The following is a 13877-nucleotide window of genomic DNA, read 5'->3' as shown; positions in this document are numbered from 1 at the left end:
AAATCATACAGGGCCCTGCAAGGTGTTAACCACCCGCTCCACCTCCCCATGACCTTCTGAGCGTGACCCACTATTAGATGCTGCTAACCTTTCCCCAGACGGGTAATACAGAAGATGGAAGCGGTAGCCGGAAGCGCGGGCTGCTCCAATGCTGCGAAGTAATGGGGAAGAACGGGCAGTAATTCCCACCAGGCTTTACAAGGTGTTGGATGCCCAACGAAAAAGGCATGATACTTGGATGCACGCATAACCCTTTAAAAGGCAAGTTAGGCCAAAGAGTTCACAGTGGACTGGTGACTGAGATAAAGTAGTAGTAGAAGGCGAAGCAGAGGCTGCAGGACCTGTGGTGGTATTGGGGCACTGCCACTGGGGGTGAGGGGAGTGCGTGGAGAGAAGTAGCCCAAGAAGGGAGAGTGCTGGAGGCCGTACCAGGCAGAATGAACCTGGTAGAGAGAAGGGGAATGTGTCTGTCTGTATAATTACCCCTCTGCCATACTCGCCTATAAAGCAAGGATGGTGGTGGTTCTCCAGCAGCATGCATCCCTATAATTGTCAACCTTTGAAGAGTGTGTTCTCCAGTCAAAAAGGGCTGTTGGGTCGTGGTCCAATTAGCCTGTGGACTGTGCATCCTTGTCTTCTGAGAGTAGGGCATACAACAGGGTAATTGACTCCATGCCGTTAGTCCTCCTCAGTGGAGTAACAGGAAGAGTCTAGTGCTAGCCCTGTATTCCCAAGTTCAGAAACGGACACCAGCTGAAGTTCAGCGAAGGAAGACGTCTGCCTCTTACGGAAACCAGATAAAACTGATTAGCTCTTTACCTGCAGGAGCATAGCTGGTAGGAGCTAACATTTTTTTTGCTTAGTATCTGCCTCCTAGTGGGAATAGTTATACCCACGGTCTTCAGCTGTGTTCCCCAATGACACGGTCGAGAAATATGTTGTTGTTTTTTTTAAATGCACCATGACTTGCATGTTATACGCAATTTCCAGCAATTATTACCTGGTATCCTTTAACTAAGGCGCTCTGCATTTCTTTTACCACATAGTGTAGATAACTAGGCCCAAGTGTTTCTAGGATCTTAATCAGAGTATTTCTTGCAATGTCGCGAATTTCTTGTGCTCTGTTTCTCAGCAGAAAACACAACTTTAAGAGGATGCTGGAAAAAAGAAAAGAACAGAAAACTTAGATAAGATAACTTGTTACATATAAGATTATAGAGGACCTGTCACCTCTCCTGACTTGCCCATTTTAGTAATTTGTTTTCCTCAATAAATAATAATCCTGGATCCTAATTTCTTAGAATGCTACATTGTGCTCAGTTGTTTATAAATACAGTAAATTGATAACTGGGTATTACCATTTACATTGTCAAAGGGGTGTCCCTACACAGGCTAATACAGTCAGCAGTGAATGGCCATTGTTGGACACCCCCAACTGGTTATATTTAGCGGTCAATTCGTTCCTACATTTCTAGGCACAACAAAATAGGAATCGCATGAAAACAGAATTTAAGGATGCGGTTCTTTTTTTTTTTTTCCATTTTCTCCCCCCCCCCTCCCCCCAACATCCTTTTAAAAATCATAACTCCTTTATTTATCCATCGATCTAACTGTATAAGGGCTTGTTTTTTGCGGGATGAGTTGTATTTTTCAATGGTACTATTTAAAGTACCATATAATGTACTGAAAAACTTTTAAAAAATTCTAAGTGAAGTAAAGTGAAGAAAAAAAAATGACATTCTACCATCCTTCAGTGCGTCTTGTTTCTACAGCACAAAAGCTGGAACAAAAACGACATAACTTTATTCTATGGGTCAGTACGATTACTATGACACCAAACTTGTATAGCTTGCTTTTTTGCTGCAGTACTTGTATTTTTTTTCAGACATTTATTTTTTTAAATTATTTTCTGCGTGCAATAGCTTTATTTTTCTGTCAACATAATTGTGCGAGGTCTCGTTTTTTGTGAGACATCCTGTAGTTTATGTTGGTACCATTTCAGAATACATACAACTTTTTAATCGCTTTTTATTGCATTATTCTGGGAGACAGGGTGACCAAAAAAGTGCATTTCCTTATTTTATTTTATTTCGGATGACGTTCACCGTGCGGGGTAATAAATGCACTACTTTGATAGATCAGACTTTTACAGACGCAGCAATACTAAATATGTATTTTTGTTTAATGATGTTTGGGTGGGGCTGTACGGGACCCTCAAACCTCAGGGGATTTAAATGCCGCTGTCATAATTGTCAGCAGCATTTAAAGGGTTAATAGCGCTGATCAGCTGCCCGGCTGATTGCAGCTATTGCCCGCAGGTGTCAGCTGTAATAAACAGCTGACGCCCGTCCTGTATGAAGAGAGGTCGCCCCGTGATCTCTCTCCATAATGCCCCAACACTGCAAAACGTAAATGTACGTCATGGAGCGTTAAGGGGTTAAAGAAAATATGATTCAGAATTATTTCATTGAAAATACAATTAGTTACTAAAACACAAATGTCAGAGAACAGACAGGTCCTCTTTAAAAGTAGCAGAAAGCAAGTATAATGTATCAGTCTTGTGTATCAATCTACAAAAATGTATGATGAGATTTATTATTTTTACCAAGAGCAGTACTGCACCCCCCCACCCATACAGCCCTCACTACTCCCAGAGGCTCAGATTGTAATATACACCCAGTTATACTCTGTCATCTATTAAAAAAAAATACGTTAATCCTAAAATGAGAAAAAAAAAAATGTAATAAAAAAAACCTGTGCTCATCTGAGCATTGAGGCAGAGAAGCACTCTGGCATTGGTATAAAGGCAGCAAAGGGTGGGTGAAGAATACCACCACAACAAAAAAGACAACAATGTCCTCCTAAACTTTGCATTAAGTGTCCATGTTAAAGAAAATAAATAAATAAATAAATAAATATATATACACACACACACTTTTTTTTTTCTGAATGTCTGAGAGATGCCTCCAATGGATGCCATTTGTCACCTATAGGCATGTTAAAATCAAAAAAGGCACATGCAAACATGTACACTGATCCCTCGCTATATCGCAGTTCAATGATTGTGACTTCAGTGCATCGCGGATTTTAGATAGACCATTATAATTCTGTTTTCGCTGAGTTTTTCGTTATATTGCAGAATTTTGCGGTGCATACAGGTAATACAGTAAGCCACTAGCGTCTGCCAATGTGAGATTGTACATGGCACACTACTGGCTGACAGAATGTGTTCTGTATCCTGGGCGCTGAATGGCTCACTGATCGTAGCATGCCGTTCGTTGTGTGTAAACTGCCGTCGCTAAAAGCGCTGGATTCGTTCACTTTAACGATTGTTTGTCAGTTCATCCGACAGATTGATTTGTGTAAACAGAACGCCGCTACTTCGCTGATTTTCCCGTATCGCGGGGTCTCTGGAACGGGATCACTGTATAGTTTTTGTTTTGTGCATGGACACATCTGTAGGTTTTAGCAGTGACTAGAAGGTTTTTATCAGTTTAACCTAATACCTTGGTAGGTAGGATTCCATAACCTCTTTTGGAAGTGTTTGCATTAACTTGATTAAAGCAAATGCCACTGGAACTCGGACCACTTCATCTTCATTAACTGTTTTGGTTTTCACCATTTTGTGCTCATCATCCCTTTTAACCTGTACAGGACAACAAATGATAATACAATGAAAAATTGCTAAATGCAGAAAATCTTTAAAAGTAAATGATTTGTACATCAATTTGATACAATTTTAAAATACGCAATTGTTTCTGGTTTAGAAGATTTGAAAATACACCAAAGTTATTACCACATTTTCAAAAGTGGAAACCTGCGCACACTCAGGAATCGCTGTGCAGTTTAAAGGACAACGCAGATTTTTCCTATGTGGATCAGTGAACCAACATTTAGGACGGTTATCCCCGCGCAATGCGGTATCCCATAGCGAAGCTCCGCCGCGGGAGCAGCCGCCCAGGAGCAGGAGCCGCTGGTGAATCTCCACCGGTCACCCCCATCTAATAGATAGGCTGACCGCGGAGAATTGGGGCACTTCGCAGCATGCTGCGAAATGCCCACCGTGAGCGGAGAATCGCAATGAATCTCCGCTCGTGGACAGGTGCCAGTGCTTTCCATAGCAATGCTATGGGAAGCGTTGGCTGGCGAGATTCGCCGGCGGTTTACCGCCGACGAATAAACTGCCGTGGTCAGGGGGCCTTACTGTGTCGCTGTTAATAATATTACAGGGGCATTTCAATCTTGGCAAGTTATCCCCTATCCACAGGACAAGTGACAACTTGCAGATAGGGGAGGTCTGAATGCGGTTATCCATGTGGGTAGGGGATACAGCAGTCAGACCTCCCAGGCTGAGATGAGACAACCAAGCCAAGAAATGTTTAAAAAAGAAAAATATAAAGAATGATGACAAAGTCATAAGAAAAAAGGGGATACCACAAAAGGGATACTGATGGAACATCTAAACCCAACCTTATCCTATCATCTTAAACCTTATCCTAGGAGTTAGACTGAAAATCAGAACACCAACCTTTGCATCAAGACACTTCTGCAGTTTTGGTATTAAGTTATTTGTCACAGTCTTCTGAATGTGACTAATAAGTGATGCCAGGTCTTCTTTGTTTCTTGGAAGAGAGGTCACCTCCTGCTTGTTTTTGGGATTGTTGCCTTGCTTTTCACAAGGAGTCTCATTCTCATTATTGGCGGGGGCCGCACCCTCCTGAGTGTCCATCTGTTCTTCCTCTTCCTCACGCTCAACCTCCATTAACTCTTCCTCCACATTGTTCTCTGACTCTGTTATACCTAAAACAACCAACCAACAAGGATAGCACCATTATACCAAGTAGTCGGAGACAAAAAAATCTTACCTGTTAGAGTTGAGTGTATGTAAAGGCTGCAACATTTCCTATAACATAAAAGATGCTTACCAGTTTTACTGTCATGTATCTTAGTTGCTTGAAGTTGCTTCTCCATTGTCATGTAATCAAAATGAAACGCATCGAGCACCGTCACCAGTAAGCTGTACGGAAGACAGTTTATATAATCAAAACAATTCTTACATATTTCACATTTGTGCACTACCTTACAAGTTTTCAAAACCCCTTAAAGACGGGACCATAACAAGGTTTTTATGGCAGCCATTAGGATTTCATATTCTGTAGAACAGTTGAAAATGTCCTAAGTCACCCCAGAGTGGGAGCTTGACTCTTTTCAGAAGGCTGCGCACGTGTATAGAGATTAATGGAAATGCACGGACACAACCTTCTGAAAAGAGTCCAACTGCTGAGCACACGCTCACTTTGCTGTGGGACACCACAGGAACAGGGGGCTGGGCAAGAATGAAAAGAGGCTCCCCAGACTCTACATCACCTAAACTATAAGCACCATAACAAATTATATGATGCTTACAAATTACCTTTAACCCCCTTAAGGACACGGACCTTTTTTTCCATTTTCAGCTTTTTGCCCCTGCTTTTAAAAAAATCATAACTTTTACTTAACCATCGACGAAGATGTCTGAGGGCTTAATTAATTTTTATGGGACAGGTTGTATTTTTCAAATGGTACTATTTAATGTACCGAAAAACTTGGAAAAATAAAGTTATGGCTGTTTTTTTGTCGACATAGTTGTGCAAGGGCTTATTTTGTGCGGGACGTGCTGTAGTTTCTGTTGATATCATTTTGGAATACATATGACTTTTTGATCTTTTTTTTAGAACATTTTTCTTGGAGAGGAATGACCAAAAAAAGCTCAATTCTGGTGTTTTTTTTATGACATTCATCGTGCGGGGTAAATAATGTGATACTTTGATAGATCAGACTTATCAGACTTTTTTGGACACAGCGACACAAAATATGTATTTTTGTTAGATTCTTTTATTACAAATACGGCAAAAGGGTTTTTTGTTTGTTTTTTTAACCTTTTATTACTTTTTTTTTTTTTAAATTAATAGTAAAACTTTTGTAAACTAATTTTTATTTATTTTTTTTGGTCCCCAGAGACAAGAACTTTTGCTGCTTTGATCGCTCCTGTAGTATGATGTAATGCCATAGCATTACTTCATACCGCGATCAGACATGGATTGATAGGCGCTCTGCAATGGCAGCCCTGGGGCCTTTCAGACAACCCCATCCGTGAGGGCATTTAAAGGTTTAACAGCTCCAATGAGTGGCGCAGCTTATTGTAGCTGTTGCAGGCAGGTGTCGTCTGTATTAAGGAAAAAAAACTGAAAAACAGCTGGCAGCCACATTGTATGGAGCGGGATTGCCCCGCGACCTCCCTTCATACCCCGAAGCTGCAGGACATAACTGTACGTCCTGTAGCGTTAGGTGAGCCCAACAATATCAATGCAATTCTGAATTCAGAGTGTATACTTGATAAGCTTTTTCTTACAAGGAAATGAATTAAATTGCTACAAACTATTAAAACATTCATTATTTCTCCTTTATAGGCTCAATTCTAGGGAAACTACACAAAGGAAAAATAAACAAAACAAAACTATCCAACCATACCTGACTCCCAGTTTTTGATTGATTTGTCCCACTTGGAGCACATGAATGAAATGTTTTAAATGATACATGTATGCGGACCAGGACAAGCTTTTACATACTGAGCCGATCATTTCCACTGAGGCATTGATCATATTTTCATGCTGAAACACAAGAACCCAAAAGTGAGAGGATTATATAACAAATGTAGTAGTTGTCGCCCAACTTTCCCTAAACTCTCAAAGATATAAATGTGTATTTTTCGCACATACACTAAGCAGGCCTCTGGAAGCATTAGCAGCCAAGACTATGCAGTAATGATTCTAATTAAACAATGGTATGGCTGTACCTAATATAAGAGCGGCTTATATAGGAATGCAGCTTTTACTCAAAGCTTACTACAACCAATCCTGTAGAATTACCACACACCTTATGCATTTTCTCATTGAATATAGTGCTAGTCGCATACGGCATTATGTAATTTTGCAGAGATTTGGAGGACAGTACTACATTTCCTTCGATTAAATTCTTAGCGAGTTTTCTCAATGCTCGAGCTCTCCTGTGAATCTATTAAAGAGAAGGAAAAAAAAAAACAGAATACCAATAAGTTACATGTGATGCTGACAGTTTCCCCAAACGGCTACGAAAGAGAACAAAAAGGCAAGAAATATATGGGGAAATTTACTAAGCCTGGCATCTCCTGCACTGGACCTAGTACAATTACCCCGGGCGCACAACACGCTAAATACACAAAAAGGTGCATGACTTCATGTATTCGGCGCACCCATGGCAGCTTTGTGCGCCTAGACTCAAATGTATGCCAGGTCTAACCTGGCATACATCTCTGGTATAATTTACACCAGCTTCTGGGGTAAATTATACATGAATCTGTCACTCTGGGGAGGCTCCACCCCTCCAGACAAATCCCAGCAGGCCTAACAAAGTTAAAAAGTTGTAGACTATCAACACTAAAGATACCTGAATGTGCTTCATATTCTCAAAGAAATCCATTTCAGGATCGGTGTAATTTGTAAGCTTAACCAAGTCGGAGAACTCTTGATGCGCAGGAAACGTTCGGATCAAATTACATAACAAAGTAGTGTAATCTTGCTGAACAGTCTGTTAAAAGAAAAAGGGTTATCTAGTTGTTGTACACAAAACCACTAAAGTCATCCATTTTTAGCAACACACACACACACTTGTGGCTTTTTACAGGGAAACTTTACTGCAAGAATGAAATGCAAGTTGCTGTTTGTAAGGCTGCCTGTCCACGGCTGGGACGGAATATCCTAGCAATATTCCGCCGCGGAGGAGGAGGGGGGAGCACTGACAGCCTCACCACGGATAATCGCGGCAAATCGCAGCATGCCGCGATTTCAATCCCACGAGTGGAGAATCGCTTTTCATAGCAAGCGGATCATCGCCCATTGACAGGCAGCCTTAACAACCCACGATCAGTCCTAGTGACTCACCAGGAAAGCCAGGGAAAAGATTTAACAAAAGTTGGCAACCTCTGCTTAGATGATGTGCTTAACCCCTTAGTGACAGCGCTATCGAAAAACTACGTCCTGCTGTTGCAGGACGTGTATGGAGGGAGGTTGCGGCGCTATCTCCCTCCATACAGCGCGGGCATCAGCTGTTTATTACAGCTGACACCCGCAGGCAATAGCTGCGCTCGGCCGTTCGTGGCTATTAACCCTTTAAATGCCGCTGTCAATTCTGACAGCGGCATTTAAATCCCCCGAACGCTGTTTAGGGGTCCTGCACGGCCCCCCCGCGGTGAGATCGGGGGAGCCGTGCAGGTGTCATGGCAGCCGGGGGCCTAATGAATGGCCCCAGGGCTGCCTTAGCAGACTGCCTATCAAGCCATCCACACAGGGTGGCTTGAAAGACTGCCTGTAAAAAAGCAGTATGACGTAATGCTATAGCATTACGTCATACTGCAGGAGCGATCAAAGCATCGCATGTTAAAGTCCCCCAGGGGGACTTCAAAGTAATGTAAAAAAAAAAAAAATCAATAAAGTTTTTTTAATTGTTAAAAAAAAAAAAGTTATAAAAGTTTAAAATCACCCCCCTTTTGCCATATCCATTATTAAAAAATCAAAATCATAAAATAAAAATATGTATTTGATATCACCGCGTCCGTAAAAGTCCGATCTATCAAAGTAGTGAATTATTTTTCCCGCACGGTGAACGCCGTCTGAAAAAAAAAAATAAAGAACGCCAGAAATACACTTTTTTAGTTACCCTGTCTCCCAGAAAAAACGCAATAAAAAGCGATCAAAAAGTCGTATGTACTCCAAATTGATACTATCGGAAACTTCAGGACATCCCGCAAAAAAGGAGCCCTTGCTCAACTACGTCGACGGAAAAATAAAAAAAAGTTATCGCGTGCACAAAATGACCGCAGAAAATAATTGAAAAAATTAAATATTTTAAAAAATAAAATAAAAGTACTACAGCAAAAAAAATACTATACAAGTTTGGTATCGTAGCAATCCTACTGACCCATAGAATAAAAATATCAGGTCGTTTTTGTTGCAATTTGTGTGCTGTAGAAACAGAACGCACCGAAAGATGGTGGAATGTCGTTTTTTTCCCATTTCTCTCCGCTAAGAATTTTTAAAAAGTTTTTCAGTAAATTATATGGTACAATAAATAGTGCCATTGAAAAAAAAAAAAAACTCGTCCCGTAAAAAACAAAAGCCCTCATACAGCGAATTCGATGGATAAATTAAGGAGCTACGATTTTTGAAAAGGGAGTAGGAAAAAACAAAAAGGGAAAAAAGCAAAAAAGCTCCGTCACTAAGGGGTTAAAGTATGGGGTCAGCTCCCTATGGCCATGTGCTAGTGGAAGGGGCTGAAGGTTTTAAAGAGTACCTGCACTTTTACCTTCTGTGCGCTTCTGCTTCTTTGGCCGTTCCAGCAGCCATTTAAGCGCTATATGGGGCCATCTTCAGCTACCGAAAAAAGTTAAATCGGCTGACAAAACAGAAGCACTCCAAAGCTGAAATTGATGATGCTCTTTAAGTAAAGAAGCAACAGACTTTTTTTTTTGAGAGGGGGGAAAAAAGGTGACACTGAATAATCTATATGTTCTGTTTTGGATTAATATCATAATGGAAATATGGGGAAAAAATATTGTACTGTAGACTTGAAGCCAAATTTCCTCATTGGCCGTCTTTAATATGCTAGGTCACAGACATCAATAGAAAAAACAAAAACGAAGTGAGGCTCCAGAAGCAAATTTCTAGGCACGCTGGATATCTGGCTCCCGAAAGATTTATCATATTTAAAGATAGAAAACAGCAAAAATTGCAGTGCAAATTTGCACCTCATCACATAGCAAATATTCTCGGCTTTTAAAAAATAAAAACGGAACTGCTATTTTAACCCAATTAGTATTCTGGTTTTCCTAGTGGGCTTACTCTTTTTCTGCCATTATACAACGGCGCTATCTGCTGGCTAAAGCCAGTACTGCATAAGGTGACATGTTGGATAGGCTCCAACAGCAGAGAGGCTGGCAATATACAGTAATAAAACCCCAACGGACGTCTTCCAACATCAGAGCTGTACAGCCTTAAATCAATGTCTTAAGACGTCAGACAGTGGATTGGAAAGGGATTACCGCAATCTAACGAAAGCTACAGCTTTTAGAAATCGATCCTCCTAGTAAAACTGCAGGACAAACTGTATTCATTCAAAACTATTATGTCCTTTTCAATGAACATAGCTCATTGTAAATCAGTATGGGGTATTAAGGCAATACAGTATTCTGTGACTAACGCCGCCTGCACACGAACGGGTCAGATTCTGAATGCCGAGCCGCGCAGCGGAATCCATCCCTGACCTCCGCCAGCAACTTTGCACGACTGTCATTTTCTTCTTTCGCCCGCACTGTGGATAGTCTGGACGGCTCGCAATCAGACATGCGCAGTACAGATTTTTTTCTTTTAATGTTTATTTTTCCTGCACCGCCGCTAGGCAATGACACAGATTATGCTTCCTTTCAGCAATGTCAAATGCGGAAGCACTGAGTCGGATGGTTTCCATTGACTTCAATGGAAGCCATCCATGTATAGCCCGCACGAAGATGGAGTTGCGGAAATCGCAACTGATTTACGTACTTCAACATTACTTTTCAGGCCACTTTTCAAGTTGACAAGCAAAGTGCGCTGAATGATCTCCTGGAACGCTTCCTGCTTGTGTTTCACTGCTGCTAGCTGCTCCATTACACTGGTAAGAAGCAGCAGTGCATTGTCACTCAATGCCATATCGCCAAGCTGAAATACAAAACATTTTACATCATCATCAGAACTGGAAAATCAATATGAACAAAGACAACATATGTTCAAATGTAATGCTAATTCGCTTACATAAACTATGGAATGCTTTAAAGTCTACTTCACACATCAAAAAGGCAGTTTTAGCCATGTCGTTAATATTTACATGATTAATCAATATTAACTATATCCCTAAGGGCTAATGCCCATGGACAGATTTCTACTGCATTTCCCACAGCGGAAATCCACGCGTGAATACCACAGCAATTAAGTCCTATCGAACCTAATAGGTTTCTGCCTGCCAATGCTTAGTTGCGGAATTACGCCGCGAGGAATAAATTGCAGCATGTTCTTTACGTTGCGGGAGGTCTCCATTATTATAGCATTATAATGGAAAGTGCGGAAATCCGTGCGTAACGATCACTCGCAGGCACTATCGCGTTTTTAAACATTGTACTCCCGCGGCTTAAATCCGTGGGCGTATCCCGCAGAGCTTGTGGGCATAAGCCCTTAAGCGAAGGAATAAGATTTACCTGTATTGTGTAGAAACAGTTGTGCATAAGTGGGATAATATAGTTCACATCTATAGCTTTCATCTCTTTAATAAAGGAGGTTGCTTTTTGGAAGGCTGTTAATCTGACGTCAAAGTGTATATCGTCCAAATGTCTCTGATCAAACGCATTTAACTATGTGAAGACAAAAAAAAAGTAGAAAAATAAGTATCAGCCAATCATGATCATGGGATGAAAACAGTGTCATCAAACAAACCCCTACAAACCTTGACAGCAACTTCAGTGATGTACTGTAATTCAGGATCAAGCTCAGAGAGGACCTGCAATACAAATGTAACATATGAGCTTACTAAATAGCGAGTAACGTAGTTCATGAGCACAGAGCACGTCACTACATATTGCACCTGAAATGTAGTACAAAGGGTCTGCCGGGATATCTTATTTTGAGATACAGAAAATAGTTTGGCTAATGTCTTTAAGAAGCTTGTAGGATTCAAACAGTGTCTCAGCAGGTTCTGCACAGTCTCCAGGATGTCCACTTCTGTGTCCTATTGGGAAAGAACCAGATTTGTTACACGGTAACAAGTCTCAGACATTTTTCACCACGTACAGAATTAATCACTCCTCTACAGTATAAAGTTGTAGTAAACAGCTATAAGCTATAAACGCAGCTGTATTCATCTTGACTGACCGATTAGACTGTTCGACATTCAGCTGAGCGAATACAAAATCATTTGTAGTTAAACACCATATCATTCAAGTCTTGCAACTTATAAAAGGTTACAAGCAGGGTGTGTTTGCCAATCATTTGGATTTATTTTTTATTCACAAAGAAATACTAATCATTTTTAATTCAGTCTGATTAACAAAGCTGACAAACAAATCACAGATATTTATTAAGGCTTATGTCCACGACTGTGTTTTCACCACGTATTACGTTGCGTTGCATGGCTGCGTGATACGCGGTGAATGTAGTCAGTGGACCTATTGATCCATACACATGTGCATGTAGAGACTGTATGTCAATACGCACAAGAAATAGATCACAGTATAGAATCATAGAATGGTAGAGTTGGAAGGGACCTCCAGGGTCATCTAGTCCAACTCCCTGCTCAGTGCAGGATTTACTAAATCATCCCAGACAGATATTTGTCCAGCCTTTGTTTGAACACTTCCATTGAAGAGAACTCACCACCTCCCCTGGCAATCTGTTCCACGCATTGATCACCCCCACTGCTCTGTTTCTTTGCGTACCACGTAGCGTGAGCACTATACATTAGTATAGGCAGCATATGAAATGCTGTCCATACGCAATACATTGCATACGGGCGGCGTATTCAAATACAACCCTGCTGAGAAATGGATTGGGGGATTAAGAAACAAATGTCACACTGCGCATGTCTGTGTGTGATACGCGGGTATGCGCAGTGCACTCGCAGCCATACATGATCTCTGCCGGCAGGGCCTCTGTTTACAAACTTTGGTAAAAAGGTGCGGGGGGACCCACAGTGCTTTACCGATACACTCATGGGCATGAGTTACACACATCCATCTTGATGCTAAACAGAGGATTCCTATGGCATGTTACACAATTCTATATAGAACACCACTATATAAAACTTATCACTCACCTGAGCCAAATTACTTTTGTGCAAGTAAGATATTAGGAGCCCTATAAGCAGATTACTCTGTTCTTTGTCTTGGATAAAGTTGCTAATCCTGTGGATTAAACGCAAAAAATTGATGTTAAACATTATTAAAAATTTAAGTGAAAGCGCACCTGTATGGTGCAGAACAAAGTCTAAAAAGAAAATTTACGATGGAATCCAAAATAGATAATTACAGTGGGTAAGGCATCCACATCTGCATTGGAACCTCTGCTCTGACATTCCATTGCAGACCACAGAAATATGATGAGTCCCACCAGCAGCACAAAGTATACCCTCACCAGGGTCAGGCCAGTAAATGCAAAAGCCAGATCGGAACCAAAAACCAGAAAGGTTCCAAATATACGTCCATAGAAAGCAATGGCCGGCAGCATAGACGGATGTGCAAAAGTACAAAGACTTCTTTATTGCCCTATTACAGAAAGTAGCGACGTTTCGGCCTTCCGTTGCAGACCAGTCTCAAAATGCAAGAAAAACCGCTGCTTGCAGTGCTTTTGCTCCAGTCTAAAAGCTGAGAGGAAACCAAATGGACTCCATTATAGTCAATGGGGTCCGCTCGGCGCTGTTCACAGAGCAGGAAAGCAGAACCCGGTGGGCAGGTCTGAAACCGCCCTAACGGTTTATACAGGATGCATTAAAACTATTATGCTAAAACCATGTTTTCAGGTATTTTCAAAACATCTGTTACATCCCCATTACAAAGACTTGAGAAGGTCTTATTTCATTGTGTAAGACATACTTACTTAGACAGGATGTTGAGCTCCTTGCTGACCTGTTCGCTGTATTTCTTCTTCTTTATTTTTTCTGCATTCAGCATGCTCTTACAGAGATACTGGATGAGCACAGGCACGTGGGGTAAAACCAGCTTCACACCAAAAGTTGCGCACTCTAAAATGAAGCATCCACACATGAGAAGGGCGACCGCAGGG

General features: G+C 41.2%; 1 protein-coding gene across 1 annotated transcript in view; it reads right to left on the bottom strand.

The window, feature by feature from the left end:
• UTP20 (UTP20 small subunit processome component) overlaps nt 1-13877 on the bottom strand; it is a 119724-nt gene that overhangs the window by 40612 nt on the left and 65235 nt on the right. Inside the window, exons 31-43 of the mRNA XM_066591398.1 lie at nt 13692-13836; nt 12913-13000; nt 11686-11829; nt 11548-11601; nt 11303-11455; nt 10614-10769; nt 7465-7605; nt 6916-7053; nt 6511-6650; nt 4926-5017; nt 4529-4800; nt 3507-3646; nt 1001-1157 (exon numbers count right to left, since the gene is read on the bottom strand). Coding sequence (XP_066447495.1) covers nt 1001-1157; nt 3507-3646; nt 4529-4800; nt 4926-5017; nt 6511-6650; nt 6916-7053; nt 7465-7605; nt 10614-10769; nt 11303-11455; nt 11548-11601; nt 11686-11829; nt 12913-13000; nt 13692-13836 — 1820 coding nt within the window. The remainder of the gene's footprint in view (nt 1-1000; nt 1158-3506; nt 3647-4528; nt 4801-4925; nt 5018-6510; nt 6651-6915; nt 7054-7464; nt 7606-10613; nt 10770-11302; nt 11456-11547; nt 11602-11685; nt 11830-12912; nt 13001-13691; nt 13837-13877) is intronic.

The sequence above is a fragment of the Eleutherodactylus coqui genome, chromosome 2, assembly GCF_035609145.1.
Source record: "Eleutherodactylus coqui strain aEleCoq1 chromosome 2, aEleCoq1.hap1, whole genome shotgun sequence".
NCBI lineage: Eukaryota > Metazoa > Chordata > Amphibia > Anura > Eleutherodactylidae > Eleutherodactylus > Eleutherodactylus coqui.
This window is presented reverse-complemented; position numbering and strand designations above follow the sequence as displayed.